Below are 26,832 nucleotides of genomic sequence, written 5' to 3'. Positions count from 1 at the left end.
ATAAAAAAAGTAAAACAACAAAAAAAAAAAAATCAATTATCACACGTATTAGGGTGTGACACACAAGAGTGTAGTTTATTTAAATGTGCTTTTATCGGAATGTGTCATAGGTAACTTCATCTATATTTATGTCCTAAAAGTTTACTATTCTTAATGAAATGGAAATTTTAACATGAACACACTCTTCAAAAGAATGAAATGCAAATCAGATTCAACTTTCTAGACGAAAACAAAACATAATTATAATATATATATTAGAGGTGGCACATTCATACAACAAAACTTTATCGTGCACATTGATACAACAAGATCTTAAATTCTTGTGGCTTGGCTATTATCCGTCCCAATATTTTGCACGTCATTAAATTTGGGAAATTTTGCACAGTATTTTTCTTTGTAAATATATAAATGTTTTAGTGCACGATTAATTTTTAGAGTGTTAATAACGATTCCGTTAAAATAAAAGAAAAAAAAGAAAAAAAAAACAGTTTTTTTCTATATTTTTAATTTTGTTAATCATACACAAGATTCTAAAAGTCGTTAGGTAAACAATATTTGACTACTCAAAGATGAATAGGAACTCTTACTCAAAACTCTTAGTGTTTTAATCACAAAGTTTTGTGCATATGATCAGAACCGGCCATACTATGAATCACACTGTAAAGATCATCTCTGCAAAAAATAAATTAAAACTAAAGTCGTTTAGTCAATCTATTGTAGCAAATACATAGACGGTTTGTAATGCTTTTACCAATACCATTCATTTGTTTTTAAATAGTTTGAAGACTAAACAACCTTAGTTTTAATTGATTTTTTCCAGAGGCGATCTTTACAGGGTGATTTATAATATGAATGGTTCTGATTATAAATACAGAGCTATATAAATTGACAACGAACAATTTTGAAATTTTTTGAGTAGGAATTCCTACTCATATTTAAGTAATCAAGTATTGTTCTTTTTTATTTTAATTAAATATATTATAACATATAATAAATGTCTACTTTTTGACCTAAAAGTCATGAGTTCAAGTCATGGAAATAACCTCTTTGCAAACCAATGATAAGGCTGCGTATGATAGATGTTCTCTCGCCAGATCCTCGCAAAGTGGGGAACCTTATTAGCTTGGGGTCACTTTTATTTGTTTATTATATACATAAAAATAAATGTCTACTTATACTTTACAAAATACATAATTGTATTGTGATACATAAATTGTAAAATAAAATAATATATATATATATATATATATATATATATATTAGGCTTAATTATTAAGATGGTCCATGTGTTTTACTCTATCGGGCAATTTAGTTCCTGTGTCTTCAATTTGACCAAACTAGTCCCTGTATTTACATATGTTAGTTAATTCAAGACAATTCATTAAAAAACAGTTAAAATTGACATGTTCTAAATCGCATAGTACGTAAGTTAATTGAACAAGTGACAATCTCTAAAGATAGGCATCATATCTGTTTAATGGGTATAAAATTATATTTTTATCCTCTCACATGCATAAATGTCAATCTTATCCGCCATTCAACGAAATATTCCTATCTTAATTTTCAAACGCATGTAATTAATCATGGCAATGGCTTCTCCTAGGCAGGACTATTAGAACAATTGACTATACATTACATAGATGTATGTAGACGAATGAAATTATTGAGATTAGTTGGCCTGCCTTGCAGGAATGCCTAGTTGACTATGTCAACCAAACGAAGAGTCGTTGAAGTTGAAAACACTTGTGGTTTGTCCTTGTTGTCCAAGTCACTCACAGCCGTACACGTAGCAGCAGCACAGTGGCTGCCTGTCTGTTTGTTTAGACTGGAAAATTACGATTGGACCGACACGACGTACATTCATGGTGACAAAAATCTTCTGAAGAATATTTCACTCGATGGTGCATTGTCGTTTCATTTTCAAATGCATTTGATTAGAGCCTTGAGGCATTATAGTATTTGTTTTCTAAACATTTTTAATTGGAAATTGTGTTTCTTGTGATTTGTAAGTGGAAGGTTTTTATTTTTAAAAATTGTAAGTCAGAATCATGTCCTACTAGTAACACGATTTAATTGTGTTTCTTTAATTTTGAGCATCTTCAATGCAACAATTCAGGTCTATATTTTTTTGGATCTCAAAAGGGTGGCGGGTTAATATATTGGGGTGGGGTATTCACACACCTATTTTTACTTTTCTCATACCTTTCTAATTGTAGGTAGTTGAATCGAATGAATTGAAGAAAATCAAATGACATAAATTAACAAGGAGTGTGGAAGAAGTAAAAAAAGTGTGTTAATAGCACACCCTAATATATTTTCGTTTGAGCCTTAAGATTTGAAGCTTTGCATTGGAGGAGAGGAGAAAGCATCGTACTCAAAACTCATATTTAAGCTTAAGATTTGAAGCTTTGCATTGGAGGAGAGGAGAAAGCATTGGACTCAAAACTCATATTTAAGCTTTAACAAATTGTGTGACAACCCACATCGCCCAGGGGAGTGATCCTTTAATATATATTCCCATCCCTACCTAGCACGAGGCCTTTTGGGAGCTCACTGGCTTCGGGTTCTGTAGGAACTCTGAAGTTAAGCGAGAAGGGGGTTGGAGCAATCCCATGATGGGTGACCCACTGGGAAGTTGCTCGTGAGTTCCCAAAAACAAAACTGTGAGGGTGTGGTCAGGGCCCAAAGCGGACAATATTGTGCTACGGTGGTGGAGCAGGCCCGGGAAGTGATCCGCCCCGGGCCAAGATGTGACATTTGGTATCAGAGCTTAACCCTGGGCGTGGCATCGAGATGTGACAATTGGTATCAGAGCCTAACCCTGGCCGTGTGTGCCGACGAGGACGTCGGACCCCTAAGGGGGGTGGATTGTGACATCCCACATCGCCCAGGGGAGTGATCCTTTAATGTATATTCTCATCCCTACCTAGCACGAGGCTTTTTGGGAGCTCACTGGCTTCGGGTTCTGTAGGAACTTTGAAGTTAAGCGAGCAGGGGGTTGGAGCAATCCCATGATGGGTGACCCACTGGGAAGTTGCTCGTGAGTTCCTAAAAACAAAACCGTGAGGGTGTGGTTAGGGTCCAAAGCGGATAATATTATGCTACGGTGGTGGAGCGGGCCCAGGAAGTAATCCGTCTCAGGTCGGGATGTGACATTTGGTATCAGAGCCTAACCTTGGCCGTGGCAACGGGATGTGACAAATTGGCTATGTGCATTGAAATGATTAGACTCATAAACTCAAATTCAAATAAGGATGACATTCATCACAATTTAATAAAAGATTATAAGGGTTCATTTGGAAGTGTTTTTAAAATGACTAAAAGCGATTTTAGAGAAAATGTTTTTGAGTTTCAAACACACTTGAAGTACTTCTATGTGGTGCTTCCAATAAGCACTTTAAATGTTTTTCCATGATTCACTTGTATTTTTACTAAGGATTGGTTCCAAAAGTATTTTCATCAAAAGTGATTTCAGTCATTTTAAGCACCTCCAAACGAGTTATAAAAAGCTGAATCTAGGCGAAATGGCTCATCAATCAAGACCAACTCTATCAACAGATTTTTCATTGGGATGTTCTTCTAGTGCAAGCCCTCTTTCTCATTCTTATTTCCTTGAAAAGTCTCTGCTTTCCTGTTAGTAGATAATCAGTGAATGGACCTAACCCAACAAAGTAGATTAAAACTCATAAAATTGGACTTATATCAAGTTTACTCTAAAAAGAATTAGAAATACAGAACTTGAAGATGGCTTAAGCACCATTGGTAAAAAAACACTAACGAATGGAGGTTTTCATGTTGCAAACCAAGATACCCTCCTTTCTGCGGCATACACAATCGAAGCTCCAGAGAATCCAATCGATGCTCCCATTTCGTTGTTATGCAAACTTGAGAAGACTCACATAGGCATTTCAATTTTTTTCTTTTTAATATCATCATGCGATTCACTAGCGGCAAGAATTGTATCGAAGACGTGTTGTGTGGAATACAAACATGAAATTCGTCCCTAACTACAGAGCCATCTTGTGAGGATTACCTATTAGATATTTATTATTTATCAATAAATAATATTTTGATACTAAAAAAATATGTAAAATATTCGATACTCATAAGTACGGTAGGAAACCCACTCCGCCATGAACACAAATTCATTAATCATATCATCTTCATCTTTCATCATCATCATCAACATCCCTTGTAAAAAGTTAAGTGTGCATTGTGGGAGTTGGCCCCACAAACATGACTATTGCCTCTCACACATTTAAGGATTCTATTCGTCACTTTCTCAACTGTTCTATCGCATCTCCGATAATTCTGAAATCCGAGTTTCAGACCAGAGGCCGAGACAGAAGCAGAAAGTTTCGGTTTCGGTTTCGGGTTAGTGATGTTCGGGTGCAAGTGCTTCCATTGGAATCAACTCACCGATTTATTCCCACCTGAGCCTGAAGAGCCCTTCTCTCTGCCTGATCCCATCCCTCAATGGCCTCCTGGTATGTAAAATTCTACTGCAAAAGCTCTCATTTTTTTGGATTTTCTTTTGCTTATTGAAATTTATGATCTGGGTTTTTATATTTTTAGCTGATTTGATTAGTATTTGGATTATTGGTTTGGATTAATGGGTTTGCGGATTGTGCTGCATGCAAGCAGTTGTGGCTACGAAAGTTTGCTTTTTTTGGTTAATGGATCATGATTCATGAATAATAGCCGTTCATTTTTTGGACAGAAACTGCAACTGTTAAAAAAAAAAAAAAAAAAAAAAAGTCTCTCCATTTTGTTTCGTTTCTAGTTGAAGTTATTTTGCTTTTGCAACTACTAATCAGTGCTTAATTGGGAATTAGTGATTTGTATGGTCAGTAATTTATCTGAATTAAACATATTTTGGGTATCATGATGAAGCTCCACTGGTTGTTTGAATTTGACCTTGATTGCTAATATGCAAATTACAATCTATGCGATTTCGGGGGAAATTGTTCTTCATCATCGACCTGTTTTCTGTCTGTATATGTTATTTTGTATGCTCTGGTAAGTTTGTAAACATGCTGATATTCGCAGTTTTACGGTCCAATCATAAATGGGTCTATGCTACTGTGTTGCTTTGATTACTCGGTTTTTTAGCGGAAGTGTGGATGTTGTGTGAAAAGGGCCTGTTCATTGATCATATGCTTTAGACTGGGGATAAGTTGTATGGTATTAGATATGATGCATGGTAACAAAAGAATGTACCTTTTGGTAGGCATGGTTTAACTCGATATCTGTTGTTTAGTGATTCTACTTGAACACTCTTTTTCTCCTTCGTTTCCTTCTTGAAGCTTCTCTCCTCTTATAATGATCTCTGATAGGTAATGCCCCTAACGGGCATCTTCAGTCTGTCAAGGCTTGTAGCAGGTTGTCATTTTAGGAACCATTAGATATTATTTTCGCTTGTTCTGTTTCTGGTTATGAGTTTCTAGTCAATATTGGTATTAGGTACATATTTTCTTTCTCTAACTACATGATTGCTGACTTCAAAGCTCCAGAAGTTAGGGTCTATCTATTCTTCCTTTACTTGAATAAATGAAATAGGGGTTAAAGATTTAAATTCTTTTGTGCCGCAACGGATTACAAACTTCACCTTATCTTTAAGATGGTTTTCATTCTTTTGGGTCATTAGCATGCTTGGTGTTAATTGTGAATTTAGTAGATTATCGTGTATTTCTTCTTTGTTTTCTTAATAATAGCTAGCTCGTTTCTTTTTGTAGTTTCGTATTCACCTATGTTGCAGCTGAGTATTGATGAACATGCAAAATTTTGGAGGTTGTGCAAATTCAGAAAGAATCTCTTCAAGTACGACTAAGCATTAACTTTACGCCAAAAAATTGAAAAAATTATAAAGTCAATGAGAAATACTTGCTGCTTGAGAATTCGTAGTATAGAATAATGAGAAAAATATGTCCATAGCTCCTGTGATTCCGGTTAATTATTTGAATGACAATTTTGGACTACTTTTCTAAATGATTTACGGATGTATTTTCCTTCTCAGGTGAAGGTTTTGCTTCTGGAAGAATCAATCTCGGAGAAATAGAGGTTTTCAAGATAACCAGATTTGAGTTTATCTGGGCCTGCACTCCATCAGAGGACAAGCAAAAAACTGTTACGTTTTATAAGCCAGTGGGAATACCTGATGGATTCCATAGCATTGGTCACTATTGCCAATCCAAGGAGAAGCCTTTACACGGTTTTGTTCTTGTGGTTCGAGAGGCAGAGTTGCCAGAAACAGCTGATGTTGGGGAGCGTGTCAAGTTGCCAGCTCTTCGAGAGCCGCTTGATTACAAGTTAGTATGGAGCCCTGATGACGGGAATGAGGACAATTATGGTGCATATGGTTACTTTTGGCATCCTCAGCCACCAGAAGGTTACAAAGCAATGGGCTTTTTAGTGACCAACAGGCCTGACAAACCTGGGTTGGATGAAGTGAGATGTGTTCGAGTTGATTTGACTGACGGATGTGAAACTTACCGCCCAGTTCTTAATGCTATTACAAAATCTCTAAATCTTCCTTTTCAAGTTTGGTCTACGAGACCACATCATCGGGGAATGATGGGGAAAGGGGTTTGTGCGGGTACATTTTTCTGCAGTAGCGACTTGAGCATTAGAAAGGATCTGAAGCATATTGGATGCTTGAAGAATCTGAATTCGAAGCTACCTGGAATGCCAAATCTTGATCAAATTCATTCACTCATCCATCATTATGGTCCTACCGTATTCTTTCATCCAGATGAGATTTACTTGCCGTCTTCTGTTTCATGGTTCTTCAAAAGTGGAGCGCTACTGTACAAGACTGGCACGTCAGTTGGTGAGCATATTGATGGCAGTGGCTCAAATTTGCCTGGCGGGGGGTCAAATGATGGGGGGTTTTGGATAGACTTGCCAAGTGATGAACGAGGAGAGATTATAAAATGTGGAAACTTGGAAGGTGCAGAACTTTATGTTCATGTGAAACCGGCTCTTGGTGGGACTTTCACTGACATTGCAATGTGGGTGTTTTGTCCCTTCAATGGACCAGCCACTCTCAAAGTTGGGCCTATGGACTTCCCTCTTGGCAAGATTGGACAGCATGTCGGTGACTGGGAGCACTTCACACTCCGCATCTGCAACTTTTCGGGAGAGCTCTGGAGCATATACTTCTCGCAGCACAGCGGTGGCAAATGGGTGGATGCATATGATTTGGAGTACATAGATGGGAACAAAGCCATTGTCTACTCATCCAAAAATGGACACGCGAGCTACCCTCATCCCGGGACTTACATTCAGGGGTCAGACAAGCTAGGCATTGGGATAAGGAACGATGCTGCTCGTGGTAACTTATCCGTGGATTCAAGCGTCCTGTATGAGATTGTTGCAGCCGAGTATCTTGGAGACGGGGTTGTGGCCGAGCCGTGTTGGCTGCAGTTTATGAGAGAGTGGGGTCCAACAATTGTGTACAATTCAAGAACTGAGCTTGATAAGGTGATCAATCTTTTGCCTGTGATGTTTAAGTATAATTTGGAGGACATTTTTAGCAAGTTACCGGTTGAGCTTTACGGGGAGGAAGGTCCTACCGGGCCAAAAGAGAAGAACAATTGGGTGGGAGATGAGAGAAGCTAGGGTTTTGCATGCGTCAAGAATCACTGGTTGTAAGTTGCAACCCTAATGTATCCATATTTGTCCATAGCTATTAATACGATTAGTAGAAACTCTGTTATAGTCATTTCTGTACATTTAATGTAGTGTACGGATAGAGGAATATATAGAGTTGAACGTAGTAAAATGAGAAATTGAAAGTGTTGGTTGATATTTCTCTTGGGAAAAAACTTCAGTGCGGCAATGGGTCCTTTCTTTGGTCTTGCCCTCTCTCACAAACACACACACAAACCTTGAGTAAATCTTCGATGGAAGCGCCACGTGGTCGGCATTGTAGGCCTTCCAATAAAAAGAAAGTTACATTGTCATGAGTGGGCTCGAATTAACTGAAAACAAGGAGAGTTTGTGTTTTTTGTGAAAAAAGATTACAGTTGGGGCCATGCGCCCTACCGAAGTTTTCTTCCCCCGCAAACTCTTTGCTTTTTGGTTAATTCGACCACACCTACAGGGCCACAGCAATGTAACGTCGTCTTACTAGCTGCTCTATAGGCCTGACTACGTGATGCCCTTACCGAAAATTCAAGAGAATTTTAATGAAAAACTTTCGGTACGGTTTATTTTAACGAAAAATTATATTTTTACACTAAAAGGTCAATCCTAGTACTATTCACTTTACCCTTTATTTTATCCTTATCATTAAAACTTAAAGTTTTCAAGCCTTTTTCATTAGTTTTCCTAAAATTCAATCATCTTCGGATTCATTTTGTAGAGATCCGAATGATCAATCAATTGTGTTCGTTCATCGTACATTGTGCAACCAGTTTTTATTAGGTAGTGTTTATATTTATTTTTAAATAAAAAATTTAAAATAATTTTTAATCGCACGATATACGATGAATGGATACGATTGATTGATTCTTTGAATTCCCACAAATAGGTTTAATAACAAACAAGCAAATTATGAATCACGGGCCTTTTGACGAAATGGACCTCACCCCCATATCAATACCGGCCCATATTCTCTACTTTTGAGAGGGACAAAACGGTCCAGTCGGTGGGTGCTTGAAACTTTGAAGCGAAGGCCGAAGGGCACCACCGCACCACGCCAGTAGTACAACCCAACACACAGCAGCACAAGCGAGCGGAGCAGAGAAAATGCTGGCGAGGAGGATGGTTTCGTTGTTCAACAGGAGCTCCTCAGCACCACACTTTTCCAGGTTCAGTTTTTGTTTTATTTTCTCTTCGATTTCTGATCAAATTCCATTTCCATATCTTGCTTTGTTCGACCAAAAAGTCGAGTAATTGCTTCACCAAGGTCAGCTGTTACAGCATTTACCTGATATATTTGACCAAAATCAAAATTTTGATGCTTTTTTTTGTCAAACCCATTTTCTAGTTTACTACTTTTGAGATTATATAATGTGAATTTTGTGTTATTCTAATTAGGCTGAATTTGATGGAGTGTGATGTGGCTAATAAGATGGGTTTTGTACAGTTCGTCGGCGAAGACGGTGGATGAAGGGAAGAGCACGTCGTCTTTTGGTCGAAAAGCGGTGTCTTTTATTCTGATTACCACTACCGGCGGTGTTGCTTTGAGTGCTCTTAATGATCTTCTGATTTATCAAAGCTGCAGCAGGTATCTTTCCAACTCCAAGTAGATGGGACTTTTAACTTTTCTGTGTTAAATGGTATGATTGATCTGTTTGCTCATATAGGGAAGTATTGCTGGTCTAATTTAGAATCTATGCTTGAACTTGAAAAGGCAGTTTTCATTTTTTTGGTTTGCGAATAGTTGGGATCAACGACATTCTGATCAACAACGTGTTCAAATGAATTTGGAGATTGTATTTGTAGCATCTGTAATATAGCTTATGAGAAACTTCTTCTCGAAAAGCTTTGTTAAAAACGTATAGATTACAAACTTGATTGTAGAGGAGGGAGGGAGGGAGGGAGGGTGAGTAAAAACTAGTTAATAGGCGACTTAGATTGCTTCATCTTATACATAAACAATGCAGCCCGTGGAATAAATTTCTTATGTATCGGCATCTTGCTTGGTTGATGTATGTTCTATTACCCAACGCCTTAATAGATCATGACATAATGCCCCCACATAAAGGTGGAAATGTGGGTGGTTATACTCGTAGTGGCTGGTTGTTCGTTGGTAGTAGTGTGTAGGAAGAATGAAGAACGAGGGAAGAAGAGGGAGAAAGGTGAGTTTTCTTTGAAGGGATAAAAGATCCATACAGAGCTCAAAAAACAACCTTAAACCGTTTCAATGTTACATATGTATACTTAATTTAAGGTTTCATGTTTTAATCAATTCCTGGAAACTTTGCAGCAAGGCCATGGAGAAAGCCAGTAAGAACCCAGCAATCATAGAGGCTATAGGGGAACCTATTGCGAAGGGCCCATGGTACAATGCATCGCTTGCAGTAGCTCATAAGCGGCATTCTGTATCTTGCACATTTCCTGTGTCTGGACCGCAAGGTGCTGGAGTCTTGGAGGTGAAGGCTGTACGTAATGGAGGTTTGTATTGATTTAAATAAAAAACCAGACATATATGTGCAAACACACATGCACATACACATAAAGACATACATCGTGTGCATGTGCTCATGTACTCTTACACCTGCTTATTTTGGTGTTTGGGTTCTAAACGCACTTTCATATTTTGCTCATGTGCTACTTGATTTTACATGTAAAACCATAATAATGGTACATGATTTTGTATCCAACGCCGTATAATTGACCAACATCCTTTGCTGATATTCACTTAAACTCGTTGTCAGTGAATTGGTTTGACTGAAACAACCAGGCTATCCGATTTGTGCTTCAAAAGTTTTGCGAAGAATGTTCAAAAACTAGTTAGACTTTTCTGTTTGATGCATTAAACTACATTTTACATATATCGCTTGGGTTTTGATAACTCTTTTAGTGTATTAATGATCAGATTTCTCGTTTGCAGATGACACCTGGCTTTCATATCTCATCCCTCGCGATTGGGACATCCTAATCATGGATGCCCTCGTCCATATTCCCGGAAATGAAGCGAAGCAGCGAACAGTGCGAATTGGTATTTCCGACAGTGCCCCCGGTCCTGCTTGCACGGCATGCACCGGTTGTCCCACTCAAGTATCGGCGAGTCCGAAGAACTGAAGTAATAAACACATCAGTAGGCAAGAATGTTGGCACTTTTAAATCATCCATTCCATACAAAACTTGGTACGGAATTGTAATAGCAGAGAGACATCTCACCTGAGTATTTTGACCGGTTTTTGTGTTTCAGTTTTTTGGGTGACCGGTGTGAAAGCTTTCGGTTTTTAATCTTGGGCCGGGTTTTAGAAAGTTGAGCCGTAGAGAAGAGTTGGGCTGTATTTCCTTGTATAGCCCATAAACATTTCCCTTAGATTTTTCTTTTTTTTCTTTAATAAGTAATTTGGTGGAATGAAAAGTGAAGTTTCTTTTGTTCGGAAATTCAATAGTTAAATCTTGCGTATATGAATCTGATGAAATTTTGCAATAGTTAAAACTTATTTATGAGTGTTTTTAAAATAACCGAATTCACTTTTAGAGAAAATATTTCCAAATTCCAAAGTACTTGAAGTGCTTTCTTCAATAGTTAAAACTAATTATGTGTTTCTTTCAGTAGTTAAATCTTGCGTATATTAATCTGATGAAATTTTGCAATAGTTAAAACTAATTATGTGTTTCTTTCAGGAAACATTTTAAGTGTTTTTTTTTTAAGATTTACTTACATTATTACTAAAGATCGGTTTAACAAATATTTTCACTAAAAGTGTTTTCAATTATTTTAAAAAGATTTTCAAATGGACACTAAATCTTGTATTAAACATTTATTTTCATTTTGTAGAAAAATGCAAGGACTAGAAGGTTCAAGTAACCTAAATATTAACGTGAAGTAAAATACAAATTAATGATGGGTGGTCCGTTCATGGAAAGACAAAACTTAAAGTCAAAAGCGGTGTGTCTGTATTTGTACTGTATGTCGACATGGACATCCAAAAATAAAATTGGTAACCTTTAGCTTCTTGGTACAATAAAAATCTAAACCTACTTTTACCAAGAAAAAAAAAAAATATCTAAACCTACAAAAAGTTGATAGGTTTGTTTACAAATGCACTATACTTTCTTTTATATATTTTTATGAAAGTTTTGATCAATTAATGAAGTTTTCTTAGGAAGTATTAATGACCCTTCTAATGTAGGATTCAAACAGGAATCAAAGAAAAAAGAGGACACCGTTATAAAATAAACGAGAAAAAGATGTAATCACTCAATAGATAGAACTATCCTCATCAATATGTCTGCCACCATGCCCGGTGGTTCTTCAAACTAAGCCACCTCACGTTGCTCTCCAAGTCCTGCTCTTGCAAGCCTATGTGCTACCTAATTTGCTTCTCGTCTAGCATGATTAAGTTTGAATTGAGAGAAAACATGAAGGAATGAGCGTATGTCATAAACTATTGATCCTAAATTAGAGGTATCATCACCTTAATGTCGCATAGCAGTTATTGCAATGATATAATCTCTTTCAAATTCTGCTTCAATAGCTCGCAACTCCTTAACAAACCTGACGACCCTACTTGTAGCCATCAACTTTGCTTGTTTCAGTGTGGAGTGCCAATGTTGAATATCAGCTAACCAAGCCTTTGTATGTACTTGAATTTCCAACAGTGGTAAGTGAGAGCCAGTAAAAAAAAATTGAGTTAACATTCTTGCTCTTGTTGTTTACGTTGTGTTTAGATTCAAATAAATGAAAAATTGACCAATGACGGAGTTAGAAATTTTATTTTCTACCCAAAACTACCTGGGCTACAGCCCAGAGTAGCTCTTAATGTGGCTTCGCCGGTGGAATTGACACATCATTTCTCAAACAAAACTTAGTTAAAAAAAATTAAGAACAAATTCGCTCAACGTCCACATTATTATTACATATCATTATCTCTAATCATTCTTAAACCCATCTTTAAGTTAATGCATTTGATTAGTGGAGATGTGGATCAAATTAGACACGCCCACATTTACCCTCTTCTCATCATTTTCCATTATTTAATTTTGCTTGGCAAAATTTGCCCGTCATTATAGTTGTCACCATTTGACAGTGAATGGCTGCCGGGGGAGCACGGGAAATAAATGATGATGTATGCATACGATATTTCCCCTCCGTTGACGGTCTGTCCCCCGCCTGCACGACGCCGTGTCAACCATAAACTGCAGAGGAGTCCACGTGACAGCCTGCGACTTGTCAACGTTTCACAAAATCCGGACCGCAAGTATTGGCCAATCCTGTCTCTCCGATTGTCCGTTGATCTGTCCACATTAATTCCGATGTTCCGTCGGTCCACACGTGTCACGAGATACGTCCACAGGAAGGGTGGGCCCCACGCGGTCCTAACTCCAACGTGCTGAGACCTGTGATGGGTGGACCTTGCTTGTCGGCTTGTCGTTTGGAGCGTATGCGTTGTGGGCTCCATTGCTTGTTGCCTTTCCTACTTGACAAGCACGAGAATTTCATTTTCTCAGCTCGTTAAATTATCTCCTAATTTTTATAACAGACATAGAGTAACAATTAGGGATGGGTCTCGTCTGGTTCGGTTGAGTTTCATCTTCAATTAGGAACGAAACTAAAAAAAAGTATAAATTGTTTGTTTCAGTACTGTTCCATTTGAAATTATTACTAAATTGTACGGTTCGATTTGATTCGATCCGTTTTTTTATTTGATTCAATTTTTTTGATTCTAGGTATTTTTCAAACCAAAATCGAAACTGGTTTTGAGATTGTTAGGTTCAATTTTTGTCCCCATTTTAAACTTTTTTAGCCAAAACATTTTCAGTTTTTTTTATATTACGGTTTGATTTAGTTTTCGATTTGATAGTTTTTATGTCCATCCCAAATAACAATTATTCCGGATTATCTCTGCTCATGACTCATGAAACGAAAAGGGGAAATTGAGATGGTCTAGAAGCAAGCAAAGATATTGATGGAGGCGCATTAAGCAGACAGCAGACAGAAATGGGTCCCCTGCCCACAATGGAGTTATGAGTGACCCCATCTCTTTCCTTCGTTCTATCACCACCCACCACCTAAACAACCCGAAAAGCAAACCCCAGAAACCTAACGCTTGCCCCGCCCATCTCTCCTTCTCCCAAAACCGACCCAAAAAAGCATAAAGAATTCTTCTTTGCTCTACGAAATTGCGCACAACCGCCCGACAAGCCCTTCGTTTTTGTGTAAACTGTGCAACGGACCACTGCCCCAAGCAAAACCCACTTACTCAATCCAATTTCTATCTCAATCAATTTGCCCTAATTTCAGTTTATCCCCAAATTAAGCCCTTGTCCCCTCTTCTATGCAAGCGACCCACCTGAAAATTTTATAAATTTTATCACCTGGGTTCTGTCCCTGTGAGCTTTCTGGTTGGATTTGAGGTGGAAAGGAGGAAGCTTTTTTTGTTTCAATGGAGAGTGGAGGTTCTGCAAGTGGGTCGTTGACTAAGTCAACGGTGTCCAGGGAGGAGAATTTTGCCATGTCGTCTGAGGACTCTTCTACCCCTGAGGATTCTGGGCTCGAGCTCTGTCTTGGGCTGAGCCTTGGTGGTGGTGGAGGGAAGGACCAGCAGGGGCAAAGGGGTCACTTTGCGAGGATCTTGACTGCTAAGGATTTTCCTTCTGTGGGGTTTTCTTCTTCGTCGGCTTCCGAGTCGTCGTCTTCTACTTCTTCGTTGAGCAGCGGTAATGTTGCTGCTGGAACCAAGAGAAGTGCTGATTCTGTGGCTGCTGCTAATGGCGCCAGGTAAGACAATCGAAATAGATTTTTTTTTTTTCTTTTTTTTGGATTTTTATTTATGAGTTCCATTGATTTAGAAATTGGTTGGGTTCTCTTATTGCACATCACAAATTATTGTTGCTATTTTAGATTTTCCAAGCTTTCTGTACCATGATGTTCTGTTGCAATCTTATTTTCTGCCATTGATTTGATTTTGTCATCTGTTGTTGTTGGATTTAAGAACCTGTATTTGTATTTGGCAGTGTTCTGCTTGTTTATATCAATTCACAAATATCCTTGCAGGAAGCATTGGTTTACACACAACTATAGCTCTAGATTAAAACCATAGTGTACAAACATTTAAACTTGCGATTTTGTAGTCACCCTGAAACGTTAAAGCGGATTTTTTGTTGTTGGAGGTAGTAGGACTTCTATAGTGGCCGGTTGTTGAGTTGTTTGTATGGAGATATTGTAATCTTGCCCGCTTTTTATAAGGTTTTTGGTTTTGCTTTCTTCTCTTATGGGATTGTATCTTTTGTTGGTTGAAAGCAGTCAGGTTGTTGGATGGCCTCCTATCAGAGCTTATAGATTGAATAGTTTGGTTCTCCAAGCGAAATCTTCATCTACTGAAGGACTTAATTCAGTAAATGAGAAAAGTGAGTGCAAGACCGGTGCGGGGAAGGTTAACAATGGAGGTCACAAGTCCAATGGAAATGCTAAGGAGATAGGGCAGCAGAGGGGTTCCCTGTTTGTGAAGGTGAATATGGACGGGATTCCTATTGGGCGAAAGGTTAATCTCAGTGCGCATAGTTCCTATGAAGCGCTAGCACAAAAATTGGAGGATATGTTTGGGCCCTCGACACATGGTTAGTCATTTATTGTTCCCAGATCCAGGCAACTCGAATTTAAGTTGTGCACAATGGTCTGTGGAACTCGAATTATCTTCCCAAGCTTTCTTGGAATGTCAAAAATTTCAAATTTTAGTTTATTTTGCCGAAAGTTTTCCAGTTATGAAAGTTAAAAGTTATTGGTATTCTGAATGTATAAAGTCCATCACTTGAAATCATGGTTTTCATTTGGACAAGATCAAATTTATTTACCTTAGCCGATTAGGGATGGAAATGTTTACCTTTTGACTGATGGTGGTATTATACCTATTAATTAGGTTCAGGTGGTCAGGAGATGGAAGGAGCAACAAGACCCTCAAAGTTGCTGGATGGATCATTTGAGTTTGCGCTCACTTATGAAGATAAAGATGGAGACTGGATGCTTGTGGGAGATGTTCCTTGGGAGTAAGTTTTTTTCAATAAACGATGAAGCATATGGTGCCTGCGTAATACTACGATTGAATTAAGTATTTATTGACTTGTTCTGCTAGTTCTTATATATATAGTTGGGTGTGAGTGGAATCCGGTATCTAAAATTATAAAAGCCATACCGAGCGGAAGTATATGATTTTTGAGTCTTTGGTTTTGCTTACAGCTTATCAGGGTGTACTTATTTTTCATTCAGGATGTTTCTTGGTACTGTCAAGAGGTTAAGGATTATGAGGACATCTGAGGCTAATGGACTTGGTATGTAGACTGTGCATGGAAAATCAAATTTGCCTCTGAAACCTGCAGTTTCACCCGATGCTAACTCCGTTAATTTTGATTTGCAGCTCCCCTGTTACAGGAAAAGAATGTGAGGCAAAGATGTAAGCCAACCTAGATCCTTTTCTCATAAGATAAGCAAGAAGAGACAACCTGCGTTTGAAAGTGTGTACAAAGTGGACAAAACTTATAGTTGGAGCATTTTGGAAAGAAGAGGGAGAAACCGTAGGTTTTTCGGTTCATTTTTGGTGCTGTCGAATGCCATTTCGTTTTATTTTTGTTACGCCTTCTCCGAGAGCAATCTTAGTTTTCAATGTAATACTGCTATATATATACGTATGCTTACTTTGGTGAATGTTGTTAAAGTTGTATATATGGGGGCACACTCAAATGCTTTTGTCTGTTTAGCAGATGGGCAATCTTCAGTTCCCCCTTGTTTAATGGAGAGAAATTGTTTGGTAATGAAATTATCAATGTTATTGCAGGACTTGTTGAAATTTCATTACCATATCAAGAAGTTGAACCCTCGAAAATGGACACTGCTTCGCTCCTTGCATGTAAGAAGACATTTCTTTTTATCTGCATCTACAAATTACACTTTGACACTTATGGAAATATATCTCATTAAAATCACAAAGCAAACCACATGTCAAATTGCGATTTGTTGATTCGAGTAAAAAAAATTTATGCTCTTGAGTCATTTTATACTTGGATATATGCTTCTTACACCAATATGAACCATTGATTACAAACATTAACAGAAAAAATAAATCTTAATCTTACAACATGAAAAATGGAAAAATGGAAATTCAAAATAATAACAGCCAGAATGGAACTCAAAATTCTGTCCCTAGAGAAGGCCATTTACAGGTGAGGTGCTAAACACAGGCTGGTCTTTTTTAGCTGCAGCATATGGATCGTTGTTGCTGCTGCTTTTTCGCCGAGGCTTCGCCTCTCCGAGCATCGTTATGACATCCCTCATGGAAGGCCTGTCCTTGGGAAGCTTGGCAGTGCAAATCAATGCTATTCTAAGGACTAAGAGCATCTCTTCGTGAACATGCTTGCAGTTTCCTACACTGGGGTCTAATGCTTCTTCTAAACTTCTGTTGTCCCTAATCTTCCTCCGAATCCATTCCACGACGTCTACTGATTCACCAAACTCGGGGTCTAATGGCCTCTTTCCTGTTAGAAGCTCCAATAGAACCACCCCGTAGCTGTAGATGTCTATCTTTTCATCAACCTTCAATGTGTATCCATATTCTGATGGGACAATCACAAAGTCCCAGAATTGTCAGTGGCAATAAAATTACAGAAACATGTAAAGATTGAGAAGTGAAACTAGAAAGTAGAAACTCACCAGGGGCAATGTAACCGTATGATCCAGCCACCATGGAAACTGTCTCGTTTTTTCGAACCATCATCCGTGCCAACCCGAAGTCCGCAATCCTCGCGTCGAGGTTTGCATCGAGCAGGATGTTATTAGACTTGATGTCTCTATGGATGACTGGTGGGTGACAGTCATGGTGGAGATAAGAAAGACCTTGTGCAACTCCAACTGCTATGTTGTACCTTGAAACCCAATCTACAAGCAACCTCCCTGCTTGCTTGCCATGCAAGGTTTCTCCTAAGCTTCCATTGGGCATAAAGTCATATATAATCATCAAATTCGTATCATTGTTCAGAAATCCTAATAACCGAACAATGTTTCGATGCCTTAGCCTCCCCAAGAGATTCACTTCCCCAACTAGATCATCACTGCTTCCAGTTTCAATGTCTGTTGCCGGTCTCCACAGCTTTTTAACTGCCACAACTGTGTTTGATCTTGATATCTCTGCCTTGTACACAACTCCAGTAGCTCCCATTCCGATCACATTTGATTCCTTCACACAAGCCAGAATGTCAGTACTTGTGAAACCAAGCCTCTGGAATGCCATCAGTCTCCATGGCCACTCTCCCTTGCCAACTTCGAAACTGTCTCCAAAGCAACTCCCATTTGAGTACCACATTTTGTATAGAGTTCGAGCACTGAAAAGTGCGAGTCCAACTGCTAAAACTGATGACATCCCAATCACCCATCCTGCAACAATGTTCCTTGTGTGCACATTCCTATGCCTCGATGCCAATGCTGGATTTCGCGTACATGGAGGGAGGACACTGCCACAGAGACCGGCATTGCCCACAAGATCACTCGGGTTTATTGTTCTCAGTACACCGTTTTTTGGGACAGGACCCTCTAGCTTGTTGAATGAGACATTGAGAGTCTCCAAGGCCGGTGACATTCCGAAATTTCCTGGTATTCCACCAGTGAGAGAGTTGTTGGACAGATCAAGAATGGACAATGTGGGCATCATGGCAATAGATTTCGGGATGTCTCCGGTCAATTGGTTGTTCCTCAGATTTAAGCTTACCAATTTCTCACATGAAGCAATACTTGCTGGGATGGTTCCTGAGAAATGGTTTGATGAGAGATCAAGCACTGAAAGTGAAGGGTAGTACTGGAATTGATCTGGGATTTCGCCGACCAATTCATTATTCGAGGCCATCAGGGTTTGCAAGCTTGGAGCAGAGAGAATGGTGGAAGGAAGAGAAGAATGGAGGCGGTTTCGAGAGATATCAATGAAAGAGAGTGAAGTAGAAGAAGAAAGATCTTCTGGGATTGCACCAGTGAGATTGTTGTTTGCCAATTCTAACCTTTGAAGCCTCTCAAGCTTGCCAAGCCCAACTGGGATTGTCCCGGAGAGAAAATTGTTCTGCATTCGAACACGAACAAGCGAAAGACATTTGGATAGGCTCGCCGGAATTGGACCTGCGAAGGCATTGTTGAAGAGGATGAGCTTGGTGAGATTGCCCTTGTTGCATAATGTGGATGGAATCTCGCCGGAAAACGCGTTGGATGAAACGTCCAACCACTGCAATGGGGCATTTTTGCCAAGATCACTGGGCAAAGGACCTGAAAACGAATTGTTCCATAGCTCAAGAACACTTAACTGGCTCAAACTTCCAATTCCTAATGGAACCGAACCCGATAACTGATTACACATCACATTCAGAAGCTGCAAATTCTTCAGCTCCCCAATTTCAGCTGGGATTTCCCCCGATAACACATTATCGGAAAGATCAAGCAATTTCAATGAAGAAATGGCGCCGATTTCGGCTGGGATTCTGCCTTCAAAATTGTTCTTGTACAAGAACACCGTCTCCAGCAACTTCAGCCTCCCCAAGTCGGCTGGAATCTCACCACTAAGATTCCCAACTGCCAAATCAAGATACCTGAGGTTGGTAAGATTCCCAAACTCCATTGGAATCCTACCTTCAAACTCATTGTACCCAATAATCATACTTTCCAAAGAGGACAGCTCTCCAAGCTCAGCGGGGATTTCCCCGGTGAAATTGTTCCCGGAAAGCCCAAGAAACTTGAGCTTCTGCAAGTTCTTGAATGACTTTGGAAACGAGCCCCCGAAAAAGTTCCCTCGGAGATCCAGAGTCTCCAGCATTGTGGCATTGCCAAGATCCTCGGGAAGAAAACCTGAAAAATTGTTACTCGAAGCGTTGAGTTCCGTCAATCCTCCTGCTCTTCCAAACCCCAATGGAAACTCACCAACAAGTGAGTTTTGACTCACATCAAAAGTTGTCAATGCTGTGAGATTTGAGATGGATTTTGGCAGTGATGAGGAGAAGCCACTGCAGCAGAGGTTGAGGGAAGTGAGGCTTTTGAGACGTTGGATGTTGCCGGATATCGGGCCGCTGAGGTTCATGTGGGAGAGATCAAGCTTCTCTACGTGCCCCTCAGTGTTGCACCATACGCCTGTCCAGTTGCAGTGAGCTTCGTTTTCTGGAAAGTTCCAGTCTTTGAGGCTGTTTAGTGGATCAATGAGACCGGCTTTTATCGAAAGCAGAGCGGAAACTTCATCATTGGCCACAGCTGCAAATCCAAATGAAGAACAGCACAAAAAGAAGAAGATCAGCATTTGGGTTTTGCTCAACTGCATCTTGTGACTAAATCTCCTTATTGGGTTTTGTCTTTCTTTGACACGAGGGAGGGTGGAATTCGAACACAGGAGGTCGGGTGCAATGGTAAACGCTCGTAACCATGCTATGCGCTCTGGTTTTCCACCATTTTCAGTCTCTGAAACTGATAGAGAGAGAAGGCGAGAGAGTGTAACTAACTGTTGTTGTATGAGGAGTAGTGGAAAGAAGAAGATTGGTTAATGTATATGTGATGGTATACAATAAATAAATAATAGTGAATAATTGGGGTGGATTAGTTTGTAAGAAGATGAGGGCTCGTGAGATCTTGGGGACTGCAACAGGCTGTTAACCACGGGTAATGACGGGGAAGGGTTTGGACTTATTGGAAGTTTCTCCGACACCAAACATGGGACAGAGAATGTGGTGAATACCATGCTCTCTCTCGATCGATATTCAGTGTGTCAGAAACATGACTCAGTACACTAAATATATATTCTAATACAAACTATGTTCTTGGCACATTGAAAAAATTTCTCCTCTACGAGTATTCTTCTCTTATTATCTGTTATATCATATTTAGTCAACTTGAGTGAGTTGAGTAGATAATCATAAAAACATAATAAAATGTTTCCTTTTCTCTTAATTCTTTGTCTGATTTAAGTAATTACTTAATAAAAGTAATGAGACTAAACAGTAGGATAGGACTGTTTATCTCTAGTATCATATATTCAAAACTGATCTTGGGATTTGTGGGAAGTCTTGATCCCAATGTGATAATGGAAGTTACCCAATTGAGCTTGACTCTTGCGGCCTTTCCTTTCAATCAGTTTAATTATCAATGGATCCTGCTAGCGATAGGCGTTCACGTACGTGCCAAGTCGATGACCTTCATTTATTGATGTGTTGCATTGTGAAACTCAAAAGTATTAACCGGTGAAAATCATTGGCATGCCTATGGACGCTCAACTTAATAGTGCCTTTAATAAAATTTTTGAAAAAAATTGATTTTCATCACATTATGCGTGGACGACTCTCAACCGTTGATGCGTTGTATGACCTATAACTGATTGACGGTTGAAAGTTACTCATGCAAACACGTTACGACTAACCTTAACATTGTTCTTTTATGAATGTATATTTACAAAAATATATGTTCCACACGTTTATGTCAAAAGCAATTAAAACAGTTATACCTAGTACATGGAAGTTTGGAATAGATTAAAAGCCACTTTATCTTAAGGCATACACAAAGGATGTGGAAACCAAAGCTACATATGCTCGAATGATTTGGGTTTCATCGATCTTAGGGTTTCCTTTCCTTCTTCAGCTTGTAAAGAGTAACTTCTAAGTATGACAAATATTCAGAAAATGATGCCCAAAGTGGATCCATCATTGTATAATCAAAAGAAAAAGAATAAAATATCAAAGCGTGTGTATTTGCCAACATCAAACCCTAATCATCTTAGTCGCTGCTCACTACTAGTAAACTAATTTCTAACTTTAATAAACATTTTTTTATGCAGCATAAGAAAATGATGAGAAATAAGAAGTTTACAAGAATTATGAACCTTCGTTATGCATTTTTTGTCTGACAGTTGAAATAATATAGAATCATAGCCAGTTCATACGCATTATGTAGTTAATTTATATGGTTAAATTAGAGTCAATAACTCAAATGAACATGTCATATATTCCTCATGATTGATACGAGGGAATCATGCCATGTTACAAGGTGAACAAACAATTAATACAAATTGATATTAACCATTACTGCTAATATTAAATGATAACTAGAGAACTATTCCCATCTGTTTTAAAAATGCATTTGGATGGAGACTCAACGTATAATAAAGGGCTCTAAACTGGCAAACGGATTGTGTTTATTGTATTCTTGTCGGTTTTATGTTTTACCCATTATTTTACAAGATTCTGTTGTATCAAATCTGTTATCTTAGAGGGTCCTCAACAGGTGATCCAATAACGACCTGACTCGTTAACGGGTTGTATCGGATTGATGGGTCATACAAGAAATTCTCATGTCTAATGTCTAGACCTTCAAAATGGATTGTGTTCTTAACCGGTGATCCGATAACGACGTGATTCGTTAACGTGGGTGATCCGACAATGACCTGAATCGTTAACGGGTTGACTCGAAATTTGTCATTTTTGTTTCATTTCATATTAGGTTAACGGATTGTGCAAGAAGTTGTTAGGCCTATTCTAAACTGTGATTTGTGTGAGGCTTAATGTAGGCTTAGTTCCCCTAAGTTTTATTAATAATTCAATTTGTGCTTATCTGCAAGTTAGTTCTTTCGGTTTTAGTTTTTTCCTTTTCGTAGGACTAAATTTACACATATAACCAAAGTAACATGATAACTCAAAAGGGAGTTCCCAAGTGAATTATAAAGGAAAAGGAGTAGAAAAAGGGAGGAGCAAACGGGAGGAAATGGAAGAAAGTGATAGCACATTATCAATGGTGGTCTGAACCCCACCAACTTCCATTTCTCTCAGATTAATTATTTTTTTTCTTCCCTTTTTCTCCTTCTCCTTCCTTCTTTGTTATTATACTGCAAATTTTCACATGCACACATGCAAGGCAGTTCATTTAAAATAGACAAAATATCATATAGTAGTGGCACTTTTTATAATTAATTCACAATATTAGGTATTCGGTAATTAGAATAGATAGGAAGGCCATGTGAAACAGCAGCTTCCTTGGGAAGTCCCTCCACCCTGTTATTGGAGAGAGAGAAAAAAGAAAAAAAAAAAAGAATTTATTTTCTGGGTGGATTAAGAGAATATTGGGTGGGTTAATTGATCTGTGGATCTGCTGCTAACCCTTCTCTTCTGCAGAAAGGAAGAAGAACCCCATGGGAAGAAGGTATGGATGCCTACGTGTTTTCACATGGGTTTATACCAAGGCACCCCCGAAACCTTTTCATGGTGCTTGTGGCTGGCTGCACGTGTCCCACATGCATGAGTTGGGGGTCCATGATGCTTTGGGACCCACATTTGGTAGACTAATCTGAAGTGAAATACCCAGTGAGTGCATAGTGCATACCAATAATACAACCCCAGTGTGCCAAGACCGTATCTTCTTCATTTTTGGCACAATTTTGTAGTTCATTGTTTCAATCATGATTATTGATTCGGGAAATTGTATTTTGATTCAAGAGTTGAGTTTAGAAGTGAGCAAGAACAAGGGCTTCAAGAAACATGATGACATGATATTATCATCTCTTATATAGATTTTTTATAAATTATTTTGGATAAAATCTCAGTTTACTACTCAAGTTTCGTAGTTTTCAACATTTAGTACATGAAGTTCCTTTCGTCTCAGAGTCATACCTAAAGTGTTAATTTTGGGACAATCTCATACATCCGTTAGTCTGGCTATTAAATTTTCCGTTAATTGATGATGTGGTGCCCATGTGAACAATGACTGGACGCAACGTGTCATTAAGGGGTCCACGTGGAGATTAAAGATTAAAAAAAAAGAAACCAAAATTTCAAATTTCAAAATTTAAAAACTTAAAAAATTTAAAAAAATAAAAAAAATAGAAAAAGGTGGGGATAATTGCTTCCTCTCTCCCTGTCATTTTTTCTCTCTTCTGCAATTATTTCTTTTCCCTTGTTCTTTGAATTCCCTTACCAGCATTTTCACAAACATAAGGATCACACCCAACAACTTGATTTGCCCCACCACCGTCAAGTCCGCCAGAAGTCAAAACCTTAAATCCCTAACCCCTAATTCCAAGTGAGATCTTGAGAGGATAGAAAAGGTTGAACTACCGCTCCATTTCCTGCAATCTTCTTCCTAAACTTCAAGATCTCATTTTTGAGCTTCAGATCTCAAACTCGTGGAGGTGGACGGTCTTGGACATGACAATGACGACCTCGAAGTAGAGAATGTCAACGGTTTGCTTCTGGGTTTTGGCAGTGGGTTGGGATTTGGAAAATGATGATTTCTTCGAAGGTTGAAGAACAAAGAAGAGCGTGCTTGAGATTGGAGCTTACCTGGTTACCCATCTTCAAAATCCAAGGCTCTGCAACCATTGTTGCAAAAACAGAAGAAAATGTGGTTGTGAGCGGACAAATTTACTGAGTTAGAAGAAGTGCTTGTGAAAATGCAGGTGAGGGAATCTAAAGAACAAGAAGAAAGGGTGGATGTGAGGGGGAGTGGAAGAAGGTCAGGAAGAGAAGAAAAATGTTTTTTTATTTATGTTAATTATTATTATTTTTAAAATTTTCATGTGTACCCCTTAATGACACATGGCCCCTAGTCATTGTCCACATGAGCGCCACGTCATCAGTTAACGGGAGACTTAACAGCCAGACTGAAGGATGTATTAGACTGTCCCAAAAATTAACACTTTAGGTATGACTCTGGGACGAAAAAAATTTCATGTACTAAATATTGAAAACCACGAAACTTGAGAGTAGTAAACAGAGATTTACCCAATTATTTTTTTTATATTTTTTCAGAAGCGAAATTGGGGAGAGGAAAACAAAAACAGAACCTTGAGTGCATGAAAAAAAAAAATTAACTGTTACAAGTGACACAACCAAGCTAACTAATTTACACTAAGCAAATATAAGTGCAAATCCCGATATTTAAGTGTGATATACCATAATCAGAGCATAGGTAGCCTAAGTGCAGTCCAGTAGGACAAGTACTAATTATACAATACCAGAGGTGATCCTACATTAGTGATAATCTGTCAGAACTGCCGTTAATTCCTCGTAAGCCACCAACAAGCACTCCTACCTAAAACTTGGAGGGGTGTAAAACAGAAAATGTGAGTGGGTAAAAACAAATCTTTTCAAAACCATTTCAATTATCAAAGGTAGTAACCCCTCGCAGTAAAACCTGTATAATTTCCCAGAAATTAGAATACATATCTGTATCACAACTATGGTCGGAATAGCAAAATCCACATGTATACCTTGCCAAAAATTTCAGTATAACGAATTAGGTAAACTAGGTGAAGTAAGTCAATGACAAGTAACATATAAGCCAGAGTGACGTAATGTGACCTATACGGCTCAACCAATAGCTCAACAAGTATGCTTGCACACAAGTCGGAACCACCTAAAGTGGTCTGTATGACAGGACTGAGTGTAAATAAATACGATCAAGTGCTATGATCATGTGAAGATTGTGCGAATGATCGCGGGTCACCTACGAGTTGGAACTATCTATAGTGGTCTGTACGACAGGACTGTGCACCTAACTTGAGTCCAAGGTGAGCGTATGGTGCGGGAGGTGAACATCACGTGAAGGACTGTGCCATGACCACGGGCATGAGCACTAACACTGGGGTGCAGGTTATGAGCTATGGATACATCTTAGTGTAATCAAGCAACTCATATCCACAATCTATAAACTCACCTGGAACTTACCTAAGCATCCGCAGCATCAAACATAAATATGTGCAACTACTAAATGCATATTCTAAATATAAAACATTTGGCATGGAATTTTAAAACACAAGTCCATTTAAACACGTTTTCTGGGAAAATACCAAGCATATATATATATATATATATATATATATATATATATATATATATATATATGTATCCGAAAGCCTACTCACTGATATGTAGAAGGGTCACAGCCCCCGAGTCTCGCTTGACTGCGCTCGTTCTATGGAAAAGTCTCACTTATATGCGAAACAACTATTTTAACTTTATTTTTAAGCATATATACAAAACTAGGTAATAACTTCTCATACGTTGCTCAATTGGGGTATTTGAATATACCATCGTGGCCTACTTAACCCCACGAACATCCCTATATTTTTAGAAATTTTTTCTACGTTCCCATGTGCCCTAATGCGCCATCCAAGGCATGGCCACACGCGCGGCCATGCGCAGGCACGTGCCTTGCATGTTGGACAGAATCCCTAATGGCGTTAGGGAATATTTTGTTAAATAACAACATATTCCATCTAAAAACTAACAGTGTTACCTTACGCCATTAGCATATTCCATCAAAGTTGATGGAATATTCTCCTTCGTCTCCGATGGTTCGCTGGATTCCGGTGTTGGCCGCTGCTACACTCGCCAGTTTTTGGAAAAACTTCAAACTTCAATAACTTACTCAATTCTCAACCAAAATTCATAAAATTGGTACCAATGTGAAGCTCAGGACAAAAAGAACATATCCTTACCACTTTTAGGTCCTAAAACCAATGGAATTTGGCCGGAAAAATCTCGATAGTCCGGCCACCCCTGCAACTCGACGAACTCGAGTGTCTTAACATCCAAAACTTTCCAAAATTCTTCTATGACCTTTGCGAAGAAGTTTTAAGACTCCCTAGGAGCCTAAAACTCAACGAAACATCCGCGATCACAACGGTGTAACAGTGCACCTCGTCGGAGCTCCTTGGTTCTCGAGTTTCCAAAGTCCTCACGTCCAACCAAAGCTATAGTTCGACTCCTGATCTTGAAAGGAGCACGAAGATAAGATCCACAACCTTGATATGTGAGTGATGAAGTGGTTTGAGAGAGTGACCGTACGGGTTGTACGAAAAATGGAAGAAAATCCGAGAGGGAGAGAGAGAGGTCAATGGGTGTGTGTGTGTGGTCCAGGTTGGCCAACCAAACAAAATAAACAAAAAAAAAAATCTTAAGTTCTAATTGGGTCCAACTACTTAGGAAGAAAAATGAATTGGTCTAAATCCTAGCGTCATTCTCACAACACACTCAACGTTCAAGGGCATAAAAGTCATTTCCACGCTATTGAGGACAAAATATATTATAATTCGGGATGGGTTGTCACAACAAGCCTCTTGCTTTCTTTACAATTAAAGAAAGCCACGAGTATTTTCTGTTGAATTTTTAAGCTTGGAAACAGAACAATTATAAAAGAGAACTAGAAAC

The 26,832-nt window shown here is 38.7% G+C and overlaps 4 protein-coding genes across 9 annotated transcripts; 3 read left to right on the top strand and 1 right to left on the bottom strand.

The window, feature by feature from the left end:
- The first annotated feature begins 4,206 nt into the window (after nt 1–4,206).
- LOC137727372 (hypothetical protein At1g04090-like) lies at nt 4,207–7,809 on the top strand. 2 transcript variants are annotated; one of them, XM_068466243.1, is made up of 3 exons: nt 4,207–4,487; nt 5,736–5,820; nt 6,017–7,809. In XM_068466243.1, exons 2-3 carry the CDS (start codon nt 5,769–5,771, stop codon nt 7,618–7,620), a joined length of 1,656 nt encoding a protein of 551 aa, XP_068322344.1. In that variant the 5' UTR covers nt 4,207–4,487; nt 5,736–5,768; the 3' UTR covers nt 7,621–7,809. The 2 variants fall into 2 exon arrangements, with proteins under 2 accessions (XP_068322344.1, XP_068322343.1); XM_068466242.1 differs by lacking the exon at nt 5,736–5,820 and having other exon boundaries at nt 4,208–4,487.
- Nucleotides 7,810–8,663: 854 nt separating this feature from the next.
- On the top strand, nt 8,664–11,067 carry LOC137727374 (uncharacterized). Of its 2 annotated transcripts, none has more exons than XM_068466245.1 (4): nt 8,664–8,813; nt 9,092–9,232; nt 9,935–10,122; nt 10,562–11,067. In XM_068466245.1, exons 1-4 carry the CDS (start codon nt 8,752–8,754, stop codon nt 10,750–10,752), a joined length of 582 nt encoding a protein of 193 aa, XP_068322346.1. In that variant the 5' UTR covers nt 8,664–8,751; the 3' UTR covers nt 10,753–11,067. The 2 variants fall into 2 exon arrangements, with proteins under 2 accessions (XP_068322346.1, XP_068322347.1); XM_068466246.1 differs by having other exon boundaries at nt 8,674–8,813; nt 9,043–9,232.
- Nucleotides 11,068–13,717: 2,650 nt separating this feature from the next.
- LOC137727373 (auxin-responsive protein IAA11-like) lies at nt 13,718–22,903 on the top strand. Of its 4 annotated transcripts, none has more exons than XR_011067790.1 (7): nt 13,718–14,410; nt 14,936–15,249; nt 15,549–15,675; nt 15,896–15,957; nt 16,044–16,200; nt 16,461–16,532; nt 22,798–22,903. XR_011067790.1 is itself a non-coding variant. In XM_068466244.1 (5 exons), exons 1-5 carry the CDS (start codon nt 14,076–14,078, stop codon nt 16,091–16,093), a joined length of 888 nt encoding a protein of 295 aa, XP_068322345.1. In that variant the 5' UTR covers nt 13,718–14,075; the 3' UTR covers nt 16,094–16,459. The 4 variants fall into 4 exon arrangements, 1 of the variants encoding a protein (XP_068322345.1); XR_011067789.1 differs by lacking the exon at nt 22,798–22,903 and adding an exon at nt 16,879–17,013; XR_011067788.1 differs by lacking the exon at nt 22,798–22,903 and having other exon boundaries at nt 16,461–16,610.
- LOC137727375 (MDIS1-interacting receptor like kinase 1-like) lies at nt 16,777–20,422 on the bottom strand. Its single transcript, XM_068466247.1, has 2 exons — nt 17,333–20,422; nt 16,777–17,235 (listed from the first exon to the last, which is right to left on the bottom strand). Exons 1-2 carry the CDS (start codon nt 19,962–19,964, stop codon nt 16,826–16,828), a joined length of 3,042 nt encoding a protein of 1,013 aa, XP_068322348.1. The 5' UTR covers nt 19,965–20,422; the 3' UTR covers nt 16,777–16,825.
- Nucleotides 22,904–26,832: the final 3,929 nt, after the last annotated feature.

The sequence above is a fragment of the Pyrus communis genome, chromosome 3 (genome assembly GCF_963583255.1).
Source record: "Pyrus communis chromosome 3, drPyrComm1.1, whole genome shotgun sequence".
In the NCBI taxonomy this organism is placed as follows: domain Eukaryota; kingdom Viridiplantae; phylum Streptophyta; class Magnoliopsida; order Rosales; family Rosaceae; genus Pyrus; species Pyrus communis.
The sequence above is the reverse complement of the archived record's forward strand: the minus strand, read 5'-3'. Positions and strand labels throughout refer to the sequence as shown.

Excerpts from the sequence above, each read along its gene's own strand:
- LOC137727372 (XM_068466242.1), top strand. The coding sequence starts at position 4,382 with ATGTTCGGGTGCAAGTGCTTCCATTGGAATCAACTCACCGATTTATTC. Across the intron at positions 4,488-6,016 it reads CATCCCTCAATGGCCTCCTG|GTGAAGGTTTTGCTTCTGGA; the intron begins GTATGTAAAATT and ends TTTCCTTCTCAG.
- LOC137727374 (XM_068466245.1), top strand. The coding sequence starts at position 8,752 with ATGCTGGCGAGGAGGATGGTTTCGTTGTTCAACAGGAGCTCCTCAGCA. Across the intron at positions 9,233-9,934 it reads ATTTATCAAAGCTGCAGCAG|CAAGGCCATGGAGAAAGCCA; the intron begins GTATCTTTCCAA and ends GAAACTTTGCAG. Across the intron at positions 10,123-10,561 it reads GAAGGCTGTACGTAATGGAG|ATGACACCTGGCTTTCATAT; the intron begins GTTTGTATTGAT and ends TCTCGTTTGCAG.
- LOC137727373 (XM_068466244.1), top strand. The coding sequence starts at position 14,076 with ATGGAGAGTGGAGGTTCTGCAAGTGGGTCGTTGACTAAGTCAACGGTG. Across the intron at positions 15,676-15,895 it reads GTGGGAGATGTTCCTTGGGA|GATGTTTCTTGGTACTGTCA; the intron begins GTAAGTTTTTTT and ends TTTTTCATTCAG. Across the intron at positions 15,958-16,043 it reads ATCTGAGGCTAATGGACTTG|CTCCCCTGTTACAGGAAAAG; the intron begins GTATGTAGACTG and ends TTTGATTTGCAG.
- LOC137727375 (XM_068466247.1), bottom strand. The coding sequence starts at position 19,964 with ATGCAGTTGAGCAAAACCCAAATGCTGATCTTCTTCTTTTTGTGCTGT. Across the intron at positions 17,236-17,332 it reads ATACGGTTACATTGCCCCTG|AATATGGATACACATTGAAG; the intron begins GTGAGTTTCTAC and ends TTGTCCCATCAG.